This window comes from Peromyscus maniculatus, chromosome 17 (assembly GCF_049852395.1).
Source record: "Peromyscus maniculatus bairdii isolate BWxNUB_F1_BW_parent chromosome 17, HU_Pman_BW_mat_3.1, whole genome shotgun sequence".
NCBI lineage: Eukaryota > Metazoa > Chordata > Mammalia > Rodentia > Cricetidae > Peromyscus > Peromyscus maniculatus.
This window is the reverse complement of record NC_134868.1, coordinates 10,965,065-10,986,954: the sequence shown is the minus strand read 5'-3', so window position 1 is coordinate 10,986,954 and position 21,890 is coordinate 10,965,065. Positions and strand designations below refer to the sequence as shown.

The 21,890-nt window shown below is 34.6% G+C and overlaps 1 protein-coding gene across 4 annotated transcripts in view; it reads left to right on the top strand.

Moving 5' to 3' along the window:
- Window positions 1-11,762, top strand: part of Spock3 (SPARC (osteonectin), cwcv and kazal like domains proteoglycan 3) — a 349,999-nt gene extending 338,237 nt beyond the window's left edge. For all 4 annotated transcript variants that reach the window (XM_076553280.1, XM_042262642.2, XM_076553281.1 and 1 more), the window contains exons 8-11: window positions 1,011-1,232; window positions 4,684-4,746; window positions 7,366-7,503; window positions 10,091-11,762. In XM_076553280.1, the coding sequence (XP_076409395.1) occupies window positions 1,011-1,232; window positions 4,684-4,746; window positions 7,366-7,503; window positions 10,091-10,260 (593 nt within the window). In that variant the 3' untranslated portion in view covers window positions 10,261-11,762. The remainder of the gene's footprint in view (window positions 1-1,010; window positions 1,233-4,683; window positions 4,747-7,365; window positions 7,504-10,090) is intronic.
- Window positions 11,763-21,890: the final 10,128 nt, after the last annotated feature.

Sequence of the window (21,890 nt, the reverse complement as noted above, 5' to 3'; positions counted from 1 at the left end):
AGTTTACTTTTTCTATGTCCCTGCCTTGCATTCCTTCAGATTTTTTCCTGAGCCCTGGGGAAAGACATCCATAAAAGGAATGAACTTCTTTATGTAGCTTCCAGAAGTTACTTATTCTTGTGGTAGCCCTCCTCAGGCTTTAGCAACTCATGAAGAACTTTAATCGGATTCTTCTTATTAACTTGTATGGTATTTCCCATCTCATACAAGCAAGGACTCACATCCTATCTCTAGTTGGAGGGATTGTGTATATTTTTTGTATAGTTTTGGGGTAATTTTCAGTGGTTCAAATCACTGGTGGCATTTAATGGAATGTAGGACTTACTGCTTCATTGAGGTTAGTGGATGACCCATGTGTAGTAACACCTAGCTTGGCTACAACCCAGTCCTGCCATTTCATGAACCCCACTCCCCCCAGTGCACCCTGCTGCTTTCCATTATAGCACATGAGTAGCTGTAAACATCACCACAAGAGAAGCTGATGTCACAATAAGTAATATTGCATCATAGCTATTCCTTCTCTTCTTAAGGGTTTTGTGTACAATGCTATGTTCATCATAGTTTTACCAAGACACAGAATATATGGGAGTTATTATCTGGTATGTGTTAGTAATGATTTTGTGGAAACAGTATTCCTCATTTCTTCATATAAAAATGGATTTCTAGAGATTTTTGATATCTAATAATAATGTTGAATTTATGGTGCTCTAGTAAGTATCAGAGAAGCATAAACAGTGACTAGCATAAGTAACATAAAATTGCAATGTCACATTAAGTTGAATGATGACTAATTGTTGACAGATGTTGTGTGGTTAGTTAATACTCACAACTACAGATAGATATTTTTATGCCTAATGTACTTGGAAGCAAATTTCTCAAATTGAAGTTAAAATATTGCTTTTATGAATCCCCAGTACTTCCACTCTGATCTTGTCCACTTTTTTTATTTATTTTGCTTTCTGATGATGGTTTCTTGCCTACTGAGCTAATCATGTTCTCTTTGCATGTAGGATTCGATACCAGTATTTTGCCAATTTGCAAGGATTCACTTGGCTGGATGTTTAATAGACTTGACACAAACTACGACCTGCTATTGGACCAGTCAGAGCTTGGGAGCATCTATCTTGATAAGAATGAACAATGCACCAAGGCATTCTTCAATTCTTGTGACACGTACAAGGATAGTTTGATATCTAACAATGAATGGTGCTACTGCTTCCAGAGACAGCAAGGTAAAAGTGAGGCTACGACAGTGGGATTAGTTGTCCTGCATTTCAATTTTTATATCTCCCTCATTTTGAAAATATTAACACTAACCAATGCTTCACTCATTTTTGTACACTTTTTCTAATTTGAATGTTTAATGAAAGAACAAATAAGCACCATATTGAACAAAATAATTGTGCTGAAGATACAAATATTCTAAATAAGATGGAAATAGTAATTAATATTTTATATTAATGTATTTCATTATCGTTTCCATTATGAACCAGCAAGCAGCACACAGAGTTATGAGAACATAGATATTAAAAGTAGTCATTGAAATTAATTTGCTATCTGCTTTGCCCACAGTGTAAAATAAATGGGGTTTTTATCACTGTACTGTGGAGTTTTAATGTTCCATTTTGTGATCTTATTAAATGAATTGCATGAAAACGGCATTCACCATGAAGTTATTTTTACTCATTTTATTTTCAAAATTACTTAGCCTTTCAATCTTTCCCAAATAATTTAGCTTGTTAAAAATTTGCTAGTGAGAGAGTATTCCAGAACTCTGCAAGAAATGAGACCAAAGGAAGAGCAACAATATTCTTTGTATACCCTTTAATATACATTATATATTTTTAATTAAAATATAATTATGTCACATTCTCTTTCTTCTCTTCAACTCCTCCCAGGTACCACCCTCAATCCCCTCCACCTCTAACTGAGATAAAAAAATGCACTTTTAATTTAGAACCATACTTTTAAAATGAAATTAATCATGTTATGTATTAAATGCATGCAGGGAAAAGCACATTAAACTCCTCACATTATAATAAATATTTAGAAAACTAAGGAATCATTGTTATGTTGGTGCTAACTGAATCAAGAGGACACAAGTTGATATGGAGCAGCTAGTATGGGCTTGATGAAAGATAAAAGAATGACCAAGATATTTAAACTGTAACAATTATTACCATATTTTTTATGAAACTATAAGGATGGCTTTGCTAACTGAATTATGTACACTTAGTAATATTTCAGAAATTAGGGAGGAACTAATTGTCTACACATTAAGAAGTAAATCTATAACTAGAGTTTTCCTGTCTTGCCCACAGTCAGGACAAATCTCTGTCACCTGCCAGTCCCACAGCTGCTCAGACCCAACCAAGTAAACACAGAGACTTATATTGCTTACAAACTGTATGGCCATGGCAGGCTTCTTGCTAACTGTTCTTATAGCTTAAATTAATCCATCTCCATAAATCTATACCTTGCCATGTGGCTCGTGGCATACTGGCATGTTCATAAGCTGCTTGTCATGGCGGTGGCTGGTAGTGATCCACCCACCCCACCCCCACCCCCACCCCTGCCTTCCTGTTCTTTCTTTTCTCCTCCCTGTTAGTCCCACCTATACTTCCTGCCTAGCCACTGGCCAATCAGTGTTTTATTTATTGACCAATCAGAGCAATTTGATATACAGACCATCCCACAGCATAATTCAACCATATGTTTAGCTATGGAGGAGGCATTAAACCATCTCTAGGTCAGTTGAAGATAAAAGGATTTGTGTCCGTGGAGGAGTTGGGGGTATCTGAGAGGAGCTGGAAGAAGGGAAATAATCAGAATGTATTTTCTTTAAAACACAATTTACAATAAAAAAAGAAACAGCAAAAAGTAATATTGAATTACTTTGCTAAATATTTTAAATTGCACACACTTGTGTTTACACATTATTGGCTTGATTACATGTGCATTCTATGTAAGCAAACACTCCATAAACTGACCTTCTAGTCACTAATAGCTACTATACTTTAAGCAGCAAGTACACTAAAATAGTAAATTCAAGTATATTTCATTAAAATGTATTTGTTCATACTTTTCATACTTTTTTGTATTTTAACAGTTGATATTTTGGCTTTGTTTTTTCCCTGTTTATTGATGAGCATTGAAAAATACATACACAAGAACATACATGTAAAATCTACAAAAATGAATTCACTGAGTCTGAGGGTACATGGTGGTTATGATAGTCTAAAAATTGGGAAAGGAATATTTAATATTGTATGAAAATATGTTGGAAATGAAATTTTAAGATTTAGTTTGAAAAATTATGTTTAAAATGTGTTTTAAAAACACATTCAAAAATAGCTGGGATTTCAGATGCATATCAGCATAAATCTCCACATTTATTTAGTGAAAATAAATGAAATCCATTTCTCCTTTATAGCACATTACTTTTTAAATAAAATTTGGAAGCTTGGCTAATATCATGTCAGTAAAACAATGAGACTAAAATTTTCATTTGACATATCAGTGTATCTTGATTTATATTCTTTATTTTAAGGAAAAGTTAAATCACATCAATTTAAAAATGAAGTACAACAATGAAGTGATTACTTAGTATTTAAAAATAAGTTACTTTTTCTCCCCCTAAGATGTAATATTTTTATTCTCAGGTACTGAACCGCTTAAGCATATTATTTATCGTTTCTTTCTACTATGCATTTTAACGATTGAATTATTTTGAAGTTGGCACAGTAAACAATTTCAAAATTATTTGAATTGCATTGTATATTTTACCTATTTCCTGGGAGTACATAGTGTATCAGAGTAAGAATTATTTTGATATCTTAGTGTCCTGTGACAGATATAATGCTCTTATTCTCTACCTATGTCAAGGATAAAAACTGTTCATTTGTTCTGATTGCATTCACTTTTGAATAAGTATACTAAATTTCAATAATACATATTGTATTATAACTATTTAGACTATTCAAATTATCTACACATACACATGCTCATTTAAATTACCAATTGTTAATACAACACACAATATACATACGCACACTTTGGCTTGAGTACTCTAAGATTATTTCTTGACTCTTATGACAGTTTAGATAGTATTCTCTTTTTAAATAACTTCACATATGAAGCCTCTGAAGAAACTAGAAAGACCAAAGTACAACAGTAACGTTATACAATAACAAAATCGTTAAATTTCCAATGTAACTGGAAAAAAGCAGTATCCTTTTCATAGAATATTTTATACTGAAAATGATTTCTTATTATCCTATGACATATGTTAAATGAGAGGGAGATGAGCTAGTTTTTTGGTCAGCAACTAGTTGAATCTAGACTGCAGACCTTTTAAATATAAAAAGTAAGTATGTTCCATCATCTATATCTGGCATATTTTCATTCTTCATCAAATTCAGTCATTCTAAGGAATACCAGGAAAAAATACCATTGCTAGCACATGGTAAATTGTTATACTCTGTCATGTATTGCATAGCTATTTCTGTGCACATGTTTATCATGAGAAGTCCACACATAAATATCCATGTGATATCATGACAACAAATGGATAGCATGCATCTTCTTGTGAAATGAAACGACCCACTGGAGGTTGATAACTTGACAGTTGCACATGGCTTGCTTAACTAAGTCCTTGAAGTACTGTGTTTAATGTCGTTTCAGACCCACCCTGCCAGACAGAGCTCAGCAACATTCAGAAGCGACAAGGGATAAAGAAGTTCCTAGGTAAGTTGTAGCTCATTCTTCTGGAAGTTTTATTGCTTACATAAATAACCCCAGGGAAACAGCAACATAAAATCAATATTAATCCAACAAAGACAGACTGCATTAAATTTCATCAGCAAAATTTATGAACTTTTGGAAAGTCATGGAACTTACTTTTATTACCTCACCTATTGAAGGATATAGATATAATGTCTGTTTTATTACCCTAATATCATGTTCATTTTGAAAGTTTTTCAGTACAAAAGAGATTTAAGCAATACTAAATTTAAGAATCAGCACAAATGTCTATTTCTTAAATGTTTAAGAATTGATGGCACCATATGTGACCACTTATGTGAAATATAAGCAAGTGATCACATACATGGAGTGAAAAGTACTCTGATTAGAAATCTAAGCAGGACTTTCAGTGGTTTTCATTAGTAAGTTAGGTTCTCATTCCTACTGTAGCTTTTAGTAAGTAAATTTTGATACATAAGTAGATGGTAGATAGATGATAGGTAGATAAAAAGAGAGAGATGATAGTTGTATATTTTAGCCAAACTCTTAAAATATTTGAATAATTGGCTATCAGTATATCACAATGCTGTTATATTTCCTTATAGTTTATATGTTTAATCACACATTATTAATAAATTTCATTTGAAGCCATTTTAAATTGGAAACATTTCTAACATAGAGAATATTTTCTATACAACCTTCACCCAGCTCTTTCCATCCTTTTCGTTACATGCTGCAAATCGTTATAGCTCATCTGTAAAATCTAACAAATTATTATTGTTACAACACGACTTGGCTTTGACCAGTTCTGCCACTGTTTATAGTTTAGCATCATTAGTGCATATTTGCATTTTCAAAGGAGGCAGCGCGTCATGGGTGTATATTTGAAGCATCATACTTTAAGACCTTACAATGTCTCTGAATCTGATTAATATACGTTATTTTATATAGTATCTATGCAATTAAAATACAGTAACTTTCAATTAGAACATTTTTTTATTGCTAGAGAATTCTTAGCTTAGGGCTCATCATTCAGTTAAATGGTTTGTCATAAAATGCTTTAGGTGAAAAACCGATGAGTATAAAAACTAGCAGGGCAATTTTCTTTTTAAACAGTGGCCAGCTGCTTGTGAGGATATAAATCATGAGTGAAAAGAATCTCATGATGCATGAGAATGCTTCTGCCATCCAAAGTTTTGCACCATACCGTGGAGGAAACTATTAACTTCCAATAAATATTTTAGAGTTGATCAAGGTCAAGTAATACTGAAATCCATTAGGATGTTGGCTTTTCTTACTTGAACTTATTTTTTAAAAATCACATTTAGTGACCACATGGGAATATTTTCCTTACTCTTCTTTCGTGATTAATAAAGTAGATATGAGAACACTGGACGCTTTAACTGTTCTTTCTGAATAGGGTCAGGTCATTATGCATACCTAAATGGGCCAGCTGCTCTGTGAGGGTAAGGCATCCTGAGGTTCAATGTGAAGAAGACTCATTTGCATTCATGTCTTCAGTACAAGTATTGTACTGACCAGGGTTCTCTTCTAAGTTTCCTTGCATAAAAAAAAAAAAAAAAAACGATTGCAACATCATAGTATTTTATTTATGTAGATACTACAAAGAATTTTTTTTCTTGTATTCCGTGCCCTTAAGTCTGTAGAGAAAATTCACCAATTTTCCACATTGGTAAATTTGTCCATGCCAGTTTACATACTTCAAATGAATTATATTTTTATTGAACATATCATGTATTTATTAGACTTATGAAGCTTTGTAGGGTGTAAAATTATCATCCCACAGGTGGTAATAGAAAATGGCATTCCCATTTTCTCTATATACTAGATATTTCTTAACCAAAAGTCTGTGATTCTGTTCATATGAAAGAATAAGCATGGGAGAAAAGAAAACATCTGATCATCCAGACGCTGTAGCTAACATTGGAGTATTTATTGAGGGACTTTACTAAACTTACAAAGAACTAAATATTCATCACTATACATGTACTGTATGACTGTGTCAGATTCTACAAACAGGAGTAACTGATTTCCCAGTATTTGTAGGCTAGACTTTCAGTCTAAAGGGTGTGGTGTATATAATAGTGAAAACCAAGAAAACCTAAATATTTTCAAACAGAGGGGATACCACAGAATAGTGGTAACAATAAATAATGGCAATACACACAGAGGCATTAACACACACACAGAGAGAGAGAGAGAGAGAGAGAGAGAGAGAGAGAGAGAGAGAGAGAGAGAGAGAAGACTGTGTGTGAGTCATAATTTCATATTTTCATAATTAAGCCTTAAAACAAAGTAGGAATGGAGAAGGGTGTCAGTTGGCATAAGCAAAATACCACTATATTGGAGAGAAAGCTTGACATGGGGTAATTTTTTGTAATATATCAATGAAAAATTTGGAAAACAAAACAAGAAATTGTCAATAATAAGACAGTTGAGGGGCTTGTATGCCATGCTAAATGTTCTGAATGATTTAATGTAAGCATAGAATCAATCATGTTTTGACTTTTATAACATTAATACATAATAGCCACCTAGTATAACAGACCTTCTTAATCAACTACTTTTTTATTTGTGTGTGTGTGACCATTTATTTCACAGGACAGTACATCCCTCTCTGTGATGAAGATGGCTACTACAAGCCAACACAATGCCATGGCAGTGTAGGACAGTGCTGGTGTGTTGACAGATATGGAAATGAAGTCATAGGATCCAGAATAAATGGTGTTGCAGATTGTGGTAAGAGAATGGCTCACTTTATACAATTTCCTAACACGCAGTTAAATTTCTCCAAGGCTCATGAACTTGTTCAAGCATTTCATGAAGGCCTACCCTATTCTGATTATCGAATATGTAGAATATGTATGAACATTAAGGGTGAAAAAGAGGCTTGGTCCTTGTATATTGTGAACTTCTATAGTCACAATAAAAATATACAAAACAGACACATTTAAGTATTTTGAAGAGAATGATTAATAGCTGAGTCCCAGTTCCTACATCAAGTTAGAATGTCTGTCACAGACAAAGCAGATGTCATTTCTCCTAATCTAAGTCTGTAAAAGATAGGGCATATAATTTGCAGATCCATGTGAAATGGTTGTCTGCAGTCCTCTGGAGGAAATAATTTAAGTAGTATGACCCACATCAGCCAAACCAAATGAAGCTAACCCAAGCAAAACACAATTTCAAGTCTATGAAGACTGATAAATTATACTAACACATTACTTGTTTCCTTATGTTTAGGGATGAAAAATATCACTTACATATCAAATTATAGTTATAGTTGATGTTCTAATTATTTTATGGACAAACATTTTATGTGTCTATATAAAGATTATATAAGAATTTGGCATTGTATGTATTTGACAGTTCCCAATTGTTATCAAACATTTTTTCAAAAAGCAAGTCAGTATTTGTATTTATGTTAAACAAAGAAGTAACTATTTAAAAAAACCTTCTTATTGTACTACTCTCCAAACTCCTATAATGGATTGGCCACAAACATATCAAGCTGTTGCGATTATACATTTGGTCCCCAAATTATGATGCTATGTGGGAGCTTATGGAGCTTGTAGAATGTGTAGTCTAATGAACATTGCAGGTTAGGGCCCAGTCCAGCTTCAGCATGAATTTCCCCTTCCTGGTTTGCCTTTGACGATGCATCTGCCACAACTTCAAAATCTCCTCCCCATTGTTCCAGCTGTTCTTGTCCCTCCAGTCACCATGTTTTCCTGCCATGATGGATCATACCCTCTAAAATGAGCCCCAATTACACATACTCCATTTCCTCATGTTTGTCAGCTATTTGGTTACAGTGAAGAGGGAAGTAATTATGTAAAACAATGCCATGAAGCAGACCTAATGGGTTTTACTTTCTCTACTATCAATAAAAAACATGATAAAATTAAGTACTCAGTGATAACATGTCATGCAATTTTTACACTGATAAACAAAGATTATTTAACAAGAAACAAATAGTAAATAATAAGTAATCTTACATAACCGTCCCTCCCTGCTTTTGCATTTATTTATTCCATAACATTTTCATACCTTGATTTTGGTGTTGGTGCCTTACACCTACATGATCAAAGCAGCAACTAGGATTCAACACCTACCTTAAACAGTGTTAACAACTAAAGAACATATGTTTATAATATGCATCTTAAAATGCTTGGATAATTTATGGCTTCATCGACCTGCAATATCAGTAATGGATAAAGTATTTTCATTTTTATGCTACCAATAAAAATTATTTGCAGATGAGTTCAATAAGTCAGCAGGAATTTATTTTGGAAACTTTATTCCTGGGTTTTCCTATACTGTTGCAAGTATAATATGTATGAATATGGAATTTAAGAAACAGTTTTTTGTTGACATATATGGTAAGTTCAGTACAATGTGAAATCAACCATCTAAATACAGTAATAGGATTTATAAGAATGAAGACTAAAAAGGTAGTATCATTTGAGGACTTAATATTTATTATCATTATAATGAATATATGTGACTTGGTATCTCTAGAAATATTAATAGCTGATTATAAGATAATATGAGTATTAATTTTCTGTTGCTCTAATAACAACAGAAAAATCAATCCCACTAGGTAGCTGACTTAATCAACACAAGTTTATCATCTTTCAATTCTGCATGACACATTACAACAGGTCTCACTAAACAAGCATCAATATTTTAGCAAGCTATTACTATTTCTAGAGATTCTTTAGAAAAATCAATTTCCTTTCCTCTTCTATCTTCTAATAATTTTCTGGTGTTTTAACACAAAATCCTTGCAACTTTTTGATTAGATTAAATTACATCTCTAAATTACTATTTTCTAGGAAAAAAATTTGATTAAATGGAATGAATAGTGAAATTGTCCAGGACAGGCTCCTATTGCAAGCTCATTAGCTGAATTATATTTATAAAGTTGATTTTTAATATCAGGTAATATATCTATTTGATTTTAAAATTTAGGAAGTATATATTTTGCTATGATAATTTTTCCACCTCATCATAAACTTTCAGGTAAAATTCTAAGTAGTATGCAAGATTTTTAGTCTGTCATGTAATTCTACAAAATTTGAGGTGCGATCAAATTTACTAAACTGGAAATCTTCCATTGCACAATACTATGAGCATAAACATTATAACAAGTGAGAGTTTTAACATACCATACTCTTTCCAAGTATAGTTTTTTTCTTATCTTCATTGAAAAGATGAATAGCAAATACATAATTATTAAACCTTTCAATTTTCTTTCTTATTTTTTATAACTCAGAATTCATCTCATTGATTAGTCAAGTAAATATAGTGCTTGCTTTTGTAGCTATTGATTTTGAAATCTCTGGAGATTTTGCAAGTGGAGATTTCCATGAATGGACTGACGATGAAGGTGAAGAAGATGACATTATGAATGATAAAGATGATATTGAAGATGATGATGAAGATGAAGGGGATGATGATGATGATGGGGATGACCATGATGGATATATTTGATCAGCAACAGCTTAAGTCAACAAATTCTACATTTTTAATATTTACAAAATAATAGCATATTGAGAATTTCCTTCTTATCCCTAAACAAAATGATTCTAAACCCCACATATATTTTGTATAATTATTTCAAATATTGAAGCTAAAGTCATAGAACATTATGTTTAAATAAGAATTATTTAATTTTTGGTTTTTATAAGCCTTAGAAAAAAAGAAAACACATATGGGTTGTAGCCTGAATATAGAAAGTTATGAAGACTATGATAACAAAATTTTCATGAGAACATACTATGTAATTGTTCTACAAACAACATAAAAATGAATGTGTGCTTGGGATCATATGTGTTGCTTTTATGACAGATTTTATAAGTTAAATTTATAGTAACTTTCTAATGACCTGAACCACAAGGATTTTGTCAATTAATGCATGATGTTAACTTCAATTAAAATCGGGCATCTTCCAAACTTATGGTTGGGATACTAAGAAAGATGACTCATCGTAAGACAAAGTGAGCACTATTGAGTACTTATTTGAGTGGTGATCTTTTTAATTATGAAGTTATTCTGGAAATGATTAGATTTTTTTTGCAATGCAAAGTATGGAAAACCATGGATTCTGAAAGTTAAAAGTTAGTTTTTCTTCCTACTTTTCAACTTAAATTGCATTGTGTATCATGTGGATTTTTTAAAATATTCTTAAACAGCATCATTTCTAGATTTTTCTATATTCCAACCAGCAATCTGGGTACAGAATTTCATTTAGAAAGAAAAAAGAAAGATTCATTTCAAACACTTTTCATTAAATATATTTTATTTTAACCCAAGATCAAATTTGAAAATATGAATTCTCAGTTTTTCATTCAATATAAAATTTTGTGTTTAATCTTGTAATCATAACCTTTTTGTTATTAGTACTGGAATTAAAGAACGTGTTGTATGGTGCCTTGCAAAAATAATAGAAATAGAAAGGGTTAGCATGCATACCAGTATAGGATATTAGGCAATATTTAAGCACACATAATTAACAAATTATTGCTATTAAAGATACTGCTGGAATGAAGAAAGTGGAATATGTTTCTTTCTTTTTTTCTATTGTTACATAATCCCATATGAACTTGTTTATAATTATTGTGAAGAATAGCATTTAAGATTTAACTGTAACAAAAATTACTTTGTTCACTAAACATTAGTTAGCATGTTAATTAATTGTGTAGACATTTTGACATACCACCGCTTTTGGGTGTATCAGACCAATAGTTTTGTGCTCATAATAGACGTGGGAAACCTGTTGAATTTTACACATCAGTATCTTTCACTTCAGCAGTGAATTTCCAGATTTCCTGGACTATTATTCATAGAACACAAATTTGGTGAACTTGTTCCATTTAATTTCTACTCACTAAATAAAAACTTCAATGTTGACTTTACATAATATTTAAGCTATAATGCATTTTCTTTTTTACTGTTTCTGTATAGTTTACAAAATAAAGACTCTTGTAACCAAAGTAAGTGGCTCCTTAATGATTTTCTGGGATATGTAGTAGCATGGAGAGTTTTTATTTTGTTTCATAATTCTGGAAAATAACATACCATGACAACCGAGCCAAGAAATGTTTCTGGAGTTTACTTTTTCAGTTTCTTAACCAGAGTTGTTAGTGTCTTGAGTAGAGTTAAGATTATTTTTGTTTGTTGGTTTATCTTAATCTGTTTGTTTGTTAATGTATTATAAAATAAATAATTTTCTTTCCAAAAGAATAGCATTTAAAATTTTGTTTTGGTTACATATTTCTTAAAATATTTAACTGAAGTTCTATAATAAGACTGTAATTGAAGAATGATTGGATCACTTTGTCTATTGAAAAAATGTGTATGAGCCATCAAATTTAACTTGAGGGTATCATGAAAGACGATAAAGCAAATTACATGCAGATATTTAGTCTAAAACCACAATCTTGAAGTTAAGCTTTTTTATAGTGTCACCATTCAGATTTCCAGGAAAGCAGCTAATTTAACAGCAAATTCAAGTTTGGAAAGACTGCAGTATTGGGTATACAGCTTAATGGTATAGCATTTGCCTGGGATTGAAAGGCTGTTTGTTCAGTTCCTAGGGCAACAAAATTACTAAGATTAGCAAATGTTGTAAGGCAAATTGCTAAACGGTTTTATTAGGTTAAAAAAAAAACTGGAGCCAGATATTGGAGTGAAAACCGAGAGAGCAGGGGAATAGGACAAGCCACAGCCAACTTCACCTTACCAACTCCTCAGCCTCCAAAGAGACCTAATTCCCGTATACCCACACCTATATGCCTTTCTGTCCCTGCCATCTCACTTCCTCTCTCTGCCCAGCCACCCCATTTCCTCTTATTGTCCAGCTCCTTCCCTTCCTGTCTGTCTGTACAGACCTCCAGACCTTTATGGTTAACTAGTGTTGGAATTTAAAGGTGTGTGATACCATGCCTGGCTCTGTTCCCAGTGTGGCCTTGAACTCACAGAGATCCAGATGAATCTCTACCTCCTGAATGCCAGGATTAAACACGTGTTCTACCTTTGCCTGACCTCTATGTTTAATATAGTGGCTGGCCTTTTCTTCTGAATCTCAGATAAGCTTTCCTAGGTGTACAATATATTGAGGGACACAATAAATCACCACAAAATGTTATATAAATTATTTGTATTTAATATATGTACTTAAAAGTTTTATTTATGGCAGGTATTAAGTACCTTGATCAAAATGTAATTTATACTGTATCTGGTAACTCAGCACATTCATACCTGAATATTTATTCCCAAGACTGAAAGTTTTGGATGTTTTGTATTACACCAGTTACTATTCTAGTAGTGGAGAGATACCAGTGAACAAAATAGTCATGCACATGAAATTCTAGTATTAAAAGTGGGAAATATACATATATTTCTAATCTATAACATGACTCAGTTGCATTTTCTACTATAATGAATCAACAATTGTATTGTACAGATTTAAGAAAAGAAAAAAATTTGAACTTCAATAAGATTCCTCCATTCCAGTTCACAGATTTAGCGAAAAGTATTTAGCTAGAAGGCAGAATTAACCCAATGGTTTACTGTTCTTTAAGCTGATTTCTGATTCATGGGCAAGAAAGCAAAATAATATAATATTTTAATCTCCATTTTATGGTATTATTTTTCAAAAAACAGCAGATCAAATACTATGTGACATTTTAGATTACAACCAGTCCAACCCTAAACATTAAAGATAAAGTTAAGAAACATTCAATGAAAATAATTCAATGTTTCTGGTATATCACAAATCTATAAATTTGCAATTTTGTGTGTTTGTGTGTGTGTGTTGATCAAAATGATATGTGAAGATATGGCAGACAAGAGAAAAAAAAGTAGGATATCTGCCAATCATTTAACAGAATCCAACCCATTCACTATAAGAATATCATCATTAACCAATAAAATAGGTACTGGGAGAACTTGTTCCCTACACCCATTTCACAGTATTTCTCACAAAGCTAAAGATGTTAAACACAACTCATGGGTGTTGATTCATTTGTTCTGATGATAGCATAATCAGAGGGAGCAGCTTTAGAGAATAGCATAAAGTAACTCATCCTGGTAACAAATGTTTGAAGACTTCATTTTTACATAAAATGAATATAGCCTCAGCTGCCTGTAACTAATAGGGTGCTATATACAAATGAGTTCTCAAAATAGCTCATATTCATGGGAAAATATAAATATAAAGCCAACCAGAACCATGATGATTTATGTGTTTGTTTTGCCTGATACAAGCATACATGTATATTTCAACATGATGAGAGAATCAACTGTGAGTACTCTGTCTTAGATGGGACATTGATAGCAACACCTCCCCACAAGACTCAGGTAATATTAAAGTGAGCAGGGAGAATGTAGAAATCAGAGGATAAGGAGGGAGAGCTGGGAAATACTATCTTCTGGAAAAGATATGTCTGTTGCACATAGAAACTCAGCTATTTGGTTACACAAGTTTGAACCAATTAAAAATTCCAGCATGGAGGTCAGAGGATGTCAGAGGAGGTTAGAGGATGGCAGAGGAGGTAAGAGGATGTCAGAGGAGGTAAGAGAATGTCAGAGGAGGTTAGAGGATAGCAGAGGAGGTTAGAAGATATCAGAGGAGGTAAGAGGATGTCAGAAGAGGTCAGAGGATGTCAGAGGAGGTAAGAGAATGTCAGAAGAGGTCAGAGGATGTCGGAGGAGTTAAGAGAATGTCAGAAGAGGTCAGAGGATGTCAGAGAAGGTTAGTGGATATCAGAGGATGTCAGAGGAGGTAAGAGAATGTCAGAAGAGGTCAGAGGATGTCAGAGGAGGTTATAGGATGGCAGCGAAGGTTAGAGGATGTCAGAGAAGGTTAGTGGATGTCGGAGGAGGTAAGAGAATGTCAGAAGAGGTCAGAGGATGTCAGAGGAGGTAAGAGAATGTCAGAAGAGGTCAGAGGATGTCGGAGGAGGTCAGAGGATGTCGGAGGAGGTAAGAGGATGTCAGAAGAGGTCAGAGGATGTCAGAGGAGGTTAGAGGATGGCAGAGGAGGTTAGAGGATGGCAGAGGAGGTTAGAGGATGGCAGAGAAGGTCATTAGAAGTCATTTTATCAATATCTTGTTGTTTTTTTTTCTTTTAGACTAATATTATTGGTTTTACCCCAGGTGGTCGGGCTGTCTACTCTCAGGTTCTTGGTCACCCAAGCAGTGTCAGGTTCTGTCTCATGGAGTGAGCCTTGAGTCAAATCAGTTATTCATTGGCTACCTCCACAAACTTTGTGCCATCATTGTCCTGGCATATCTTGCAGGAGGAACACCCTTGTAGTTAAAGAGTTTGTGGTTGTCTTGCTCTTTATGTCTCTTTTATGAGAGCATGCAAAACACCTTCCTGTACCAGATCATGGGAAGTTGGGGCAAAGGCTCTGTGCAGGCACCAATGCAACATCGTGATGCTCAGTGAATTGTGCAGGTGTTGTCTCAAGCAATGCAACCTTGCTGTCAGTTTGGGGAGAGTAACCAAATAGTCTTGGCAACAGCCTGGGTTGTTTAACGGTCCCCATGGGCCCCCTTGGGAACAACAACAACTCAACTAGATGTGAACTGATCCTGGCACTGGAAGCTTCATTTGGAGACAAGAGATGAACCCGTGGGACTCTGTCTCTCCCAATCTTTGGCAATTTCATTTAGATCACCTTCTTATTATGTATATAGTTTAGGAAACTTCTGTTCTCTTAAGTTTCCATACCACCCCTCAGATAGTCCTTAAATTGAATTGTGTTGGAAGGTTTTTGCTGGCTTGTCGAGGTTGCAGTCTCTCATGGCCTGGCAGTTTGTCTCAATTGCTAGGCAACATGGAAACTCCCAGCAGATCTTCCTGCCTCTACCTGGCCTTATCTGGGCCTGTAGGACTGGCCTTATCTGAACATTGTCTCTAAGCCAGATGCCTTGTTTATCTTTAGCTTGAATCTTGACACAGATCCCTGATAGATGATTTGTGCTAGGAGCTCTGCTATAGAATCCTACCACCACATGCTAAGCCTTGTGATAGGAGTGTGCCACTTCATGCAAATTGGGGCTTGTCTCCAGGATCCCCGATCCTAAATATTCCTTTTACTCTGGAATAAAGTTGAGCTATCTCTTGAAGCCAGCCTCCCAGAAGGATGTCTTCATCTGTACCCACAGCCATCTTGAATCCTGTTTCCTGCTTCTGTTCCCTCCACTCTCGTGGACCAATGCAGACAATGATCCCAAGGAAGCAGCAGAACCACAGTTGTCACTTTCCATATTCCCTAATACAACCTCCTTTCTCCTCCCTCTTCCCACTTGATCCGTCTAATCAAGCCCTGCTTCCATCTGTACCTATCTATTCTCTTTCCTACAGAGATCTGTTCCCTCTAGTCCCTTACTCTATACATACTCTCTGTGGTTCCATGGATTGTAGCTTGGTTATCATTGACTTAACAACTAATATTCACATATAAGCAAATACGTACCATATTTGTCTTTCTGTGTCTAGGATTCTTCAATCAGGATTTTCTTTTTCTAGTTCCATCCATTTGCCTAAAAATTTCATTTTTTTAAAGAGCTGAGTAATACTTCATTGTGCAAATCACCAAGTTTTCCTCATCCATTCCTCTGTTGACAGACATCTATGTTATTTCTAATTTCTAGATATTATGAATAGAGCAACAATGAACATGGTTGATCAAGTGTTTCTGTGGTAAGATGAATCATCCTTTGGGTATATGCCCAGGAGTGGTTTCATTGAATATTGAAGTAGATCAATTTCTAACTTCCTCAAGAACCACCACACTGATTTCCATAATGCCTTTATGATTTTGCATTCCCACCAACAATGTATAAATGATCCTCTTACTCCATGTCCTTGCCAGCATGAGCTATCACTTGTTTTGTTGATGTTGATCACAGATAGACATTATACGGAGAGTCCTTAGACCAACTTAGCCACAATAAGGATGTGTTGATCAATCCCCTCCACTCAGAGCTCAGGAAACCCCATGGAGGAAGAGGCAGTAAGAGTGTAAGAGCAAGAAGGGATGGAGAACAACAAGAAAACAAGGCATTCTAAATCAACATGAGAAAAACTTGTATGAACTCACAGAGCCTGAGGCAGTAAGCCCAGGGCCTGCATGAGTTGACATCAGGTCCTCTGTGCATATACTATGGCTTCCACTTTAGTGATTTTATGGGATTCCTTAATGTGTTAATGAGTAAGTCTCTTATTCTTCTGCCTTCTTTTGGGCTCTTTTCCTTCTGTTGATTTGTCTCGTCCAACTTCAATGGGATAGCTTTTGTTTTATATTATTATATTCTATTGTGTTACATATTTTAATCATTTGAATGAATGAATGAATGAAAATATAGCTACTAGGATTGAGGTTAACAATTGAACTGTCACTTATACCTTCTTGGGCAGGAAATAATCAGTTTTCTCCCATGCAGTGACACTGGGTATATAAACATTCCAGAGCAGGCAGGCCTTATGTTCAGGAGTAGTTGACAATGTAATGTCCCCATAAGAGTACTTAGTGCTCTAAACAGAGGACCCACATTCAGTTCCCAGCTGTCACATGGCAGTTACAGAAAATGGCTGAAAACTTCCTGTAACTCTAATTCCAGGGGATCTCATATCTCTTCTGATCTCTGAAGGATCCTTCATCGTTACACAGATACCCACATGGATTTACACAATACATATAATAAAAACAAATATTTTCTAATAAGAAAAGAAAAAAATCCACAGAAATTAGGGGTGTTTCAAAATGGTATGGAGGTGTAAATAGGTGATGATATGACAACTAATAAACCCACGGTGATGCAGATGACCTAGTTATAAGCAGTGGGTCACAAAATAAAGGTTATAACCTGGGGAGTGGGAATGAACAAAAGGAGATTGACAAGGGTGAGAGAGAGAGATGAGTGAGGGTTTATGTGACTAATAGGAAGAATGCACTGTACACATGGATGAAAATGTCAAACTCCAAATTTAATTAAACTAAAACACTTTCAAACATTAAAATATTTCCACAGTAATGCTGAGAAATTGTATTTATGTGCATTTACTATAAGAACCACAGATTAAATAGTATATCTATTAAGTTCCTTCCGAAAATTAAAGGGGCATTATTATTTAATTAAGAGATGAAGAGTCATATAATTCACTAAAGATCCCAACACCTGGTTCCAGGATCCTTCCTCACCATGTGAGAGACAGATTTCTTTTGTTTCCTGACAGTGAAATAGAGATTATGGAACCATATCCGGCTAAGAGTTTGTGAACTGAAGTGGTTTCTGTGGCACTAAGCAGGTCAGATTTTACTGTTGTTGGAAAGTCAATTTACACCCACAGGCTCACATGTTTGGGCAGCTGTTTGCCAGTGGGTGGTACAGTTTGGGAAAGTTGTGGAACCTTTAGAAGGTCTGGTCGAGCTGGAATAAATGAGTTCCTGGGCGGGCTTTATAGCCAAACCCTAACTCAGGTTCACTTCTGCTTCCTGTGTGTAGACACAGTGTTACCAATCAGCCTCAGGCTCCTGCCATCTTTCTCTCCCTACCTGCAGCCATAGCTTTCTCATCATCGTAGATTTCATCCCCTCTGGAGCTGCAAGCCAAAACAAACCCTTTGTCTCTTGAGTTTCTTTTTCAAGGTATTGTACCACAGCAACAGACAAGGAAACTTAAGAGAGGTGTCAATGTATCAGTTTGCGGGAAGTTGGTATTGGATGGCGGGAATGTGTATAACATTAATTCCTACATTCTAGTGTCACTGGTCATCCAGCATGCCAGCATGCCAATATCCAACATCTACCTCTAAGCTTGCAGTAATTGTGCAGACAAATGCATTATTTCACACCATGCATTTAGAAGTCATTCTCTCTAAATTGAATTGAAAAACTAACTGATTCAATAAATTAATGGAAAGAATGGACATGATAGTATAGAAATGGAATCATCTTCCTGAGTTTGCAGGACAGTCCTCTTGAACATTAGGCCAACCATTATATTTGCTACTGCAGAGTTTGATCATTTTATTCACCTATAAAAAATACTACTATTAAGATTTAATGCATAAGGCCACAGTGCCACTTCATAGAGAACCCTTGTAAAATACTTAGCTTAAAAAAAAAAAAAAAAAAAAAAAAAAAAAAAAAAAAAACCTACTTAGAGCTGGACCTACTTAGCGATTAAAACACCCACTTGCTCTTGCAGAGAAACTAAATTCAGTTTCCAGCACTTATGGGGAAAGTGCCCATTATTTAATTCCAGATCTGAGAGTTCTGATACCCTTGCCTGATTTCTGTAAGTACCTGTACTCATGTGGACATACCCAACACACAGACCCACACAACCACTCATAATTAAAAATAAAATATGTCTTATAGCTACTGTTAGAATTGAGAAAATACACAGACTTAAAGAGCATGGTGTCTGACTAGTATACATTGAATCATGGCTTTGCCACTGATAGACACTGAGAAAACTACTCATAAAATGGGGTGGACTTTAGCAAAACATCTTTCTTTATGATTTAGTTTTCTTTTCAGCAGAGTGAAAACATCTCAATTCATATCCTAGAGATCTATGGGGCAAGACCACATTGAAAACCACTTGAAGTATTCTCTTGCCATACAACCCACTATTGGAGGTTTATAACACTTTTATTTTAGGAAAGCAGAAACCATTATTCTTGTTTTCTCTGTTAGGAGATTCTAGTTCAGAAAATGACATGACCTCTGAAGGTTACTACGAATATTTGTGTGACAATGGCACTACTAACTTGGTAGCACCAGCTCAATATAGTCCACACAAATTTTCCTTTGAACTCCTAAATGTCCTCTTTCAAATGTACTTTTCATTCCAGGGATAACATTTTAACCAACACTGGTGATTTGTCACTCGTTATATTCTTTCTAAGACTGGATATTCATAGATATTATCTAAGAGCCTGTTGATACAGGCTCTTTGTATTAGTAACACTCAAGTGTCTTTGTTACTGAAATACTCTGTGCTACCAACTTTCATGATGTTTTTAACTTAAGAGGATAGTAATTATGAGTGTCAGAACTGAACTCAAAGCAATAATTAGATGCAGCAGACATGTCTTCCCGTTTTTTCACAGGTTGCACTGAGGCCATAACATGTGTAATAAGTGTTAACATAGTTTATGTTTTCAAGAGGAGGAAAATGTGATGATGGAAGCATGAAACTGTGGATCATGTGATTTGACATTCTTCAGTAGCCTCAAAGAGTCCAAGTATGTCACATAAATTACCTTACATTTTGTCAGATATTCAAGGAGTCTTACTACCTCATACAAATACATATATATATACCATGGAATGACATTATTGGTAGATAATTGCTCAGGTTAGATGTCTGTGATTCCTGACATGATAAGTAAATATTTGATATATTTTTCTATTTTAGCATGATGTATTCCAGATTGTCATCATTTTAAAACTACAGACAATAAATGACGTTTCAGGCCTAATTTTATCCCCTGGAGAAAGACAAATAGATAAAAATGAGGGGAGTGCTTCTTACTGTAAAATAGCTTTGTGAAAAAAAAATTAACAAAATGAAAATTATTTTCTCTGACACTCTTCTAAGAAAAAAATGGCAGCAAATAATTCAGGCAAAAGAGTCAGAGCCACCTCTACTCTCACCTTAAGAGTCCCCAAAAGCTGGGCGGAGATGGTGCATGCCTTTAATCACAGCACTCCGGAGGCAGAGGCAGGCAGATCTCTGTGATTTCGAGGCCAGCCTGGGCTACAGAGTGAGTTCCAGGAAAGGCACAAAGCTACACAGAGAAACCCTGCCTCGAAAAACAACAACAACCCAAAAGAAAAAAAAAAGATTTCATATTTCTCCAGTTAGTCCTGTGCATATAACTTATGAGCATAAGCATAGCCATATAACTTATTATTAGGAACACCAGCTTAAAAATTAGAGTATAAGTGTCATCACACAGCTCATGTTCATTTCTTTTTTTTTTTTTTTTTTGAGACAGGGTTTCTCTGTGTAGCTTTGGTGCTGTCCTGGATCTCTCTCTGTAGACCAGGCTGGCCTCGAACTCACAGAGATCTGCCTGGTTCTGCCTCCCAACTGCTGGGATTAAAGATGTGTGCAAACACCATCTGGCCTCGTATTAATTTCTAAAATCTGTAACTATTTCAGTAAATATTTTAGTCTTTGTCAAGTTATGTGAATAGCTTGATCTTATTTCCCCCTAGGCTTCCAGAGCAACAGAAGAGTTAATAATATTAGTTATATTTTACATTAATTACCACATATTCTTTAAATTTAATACATTTGAAAATTCTGAACCCACATAAGCATTTTTTATTTTAAATCACTCATGCTTCTAACTGGGTGATAACAGAAAGCTCACTTAGCAAGTAAGACAACCCAGTTATTCACATAGGAGCCAATTCCAAATTAACTTTACAAGACCTTATTTTTCTTTTCCTGCAGACAGAGAATCCTCCATTTCTAATTTACTTTTCTTATAAGAAAAATTACAAGCCTTTGGATGTTAAGAAAACTTAGCAAATATCCCTAAAGAATTGAGTGTGTATGAACTACTGTTACTAATTTTTATCTGTGCTTATAATTATTCCTAAGAGGAATTGACTTCATGACGGGTTTTAACTGGATAATTATGTATTTTGATTGTAACTACAGGAACAGTTGTGGCAGACTCTGCTACAAAACCTTGTAAAATATAAACCTAATTGATAAAGCAGTACAGTTGCCTTCTTCACAGGGTGGCTACAACCTAAGTCTCTTTAAAGACAGGAAAGAAATTATCATGCTTTATCAGATAAAACAAATCCCCTTCTGTTCATGTACAGCCTCAGGCACATTAATTTTAGCTATGGACTTTGATGGGTCCATTCTAAGATCTCTTCACTTAACAAATGGTCTAGGATATTTTTAAGGGAACTCTTGAACATTTATAAATATAATAGATTTAATTTAAATTATCCATGTTTTAAAATAATGAATAATAGAGACCCCAAATGAAAATAAAAGCTAGTTCATTGCTCTGGTATGCAACTAAAGACACAGCATGTATTCATTTCTAATGGGTGTTTTTAGGGCAC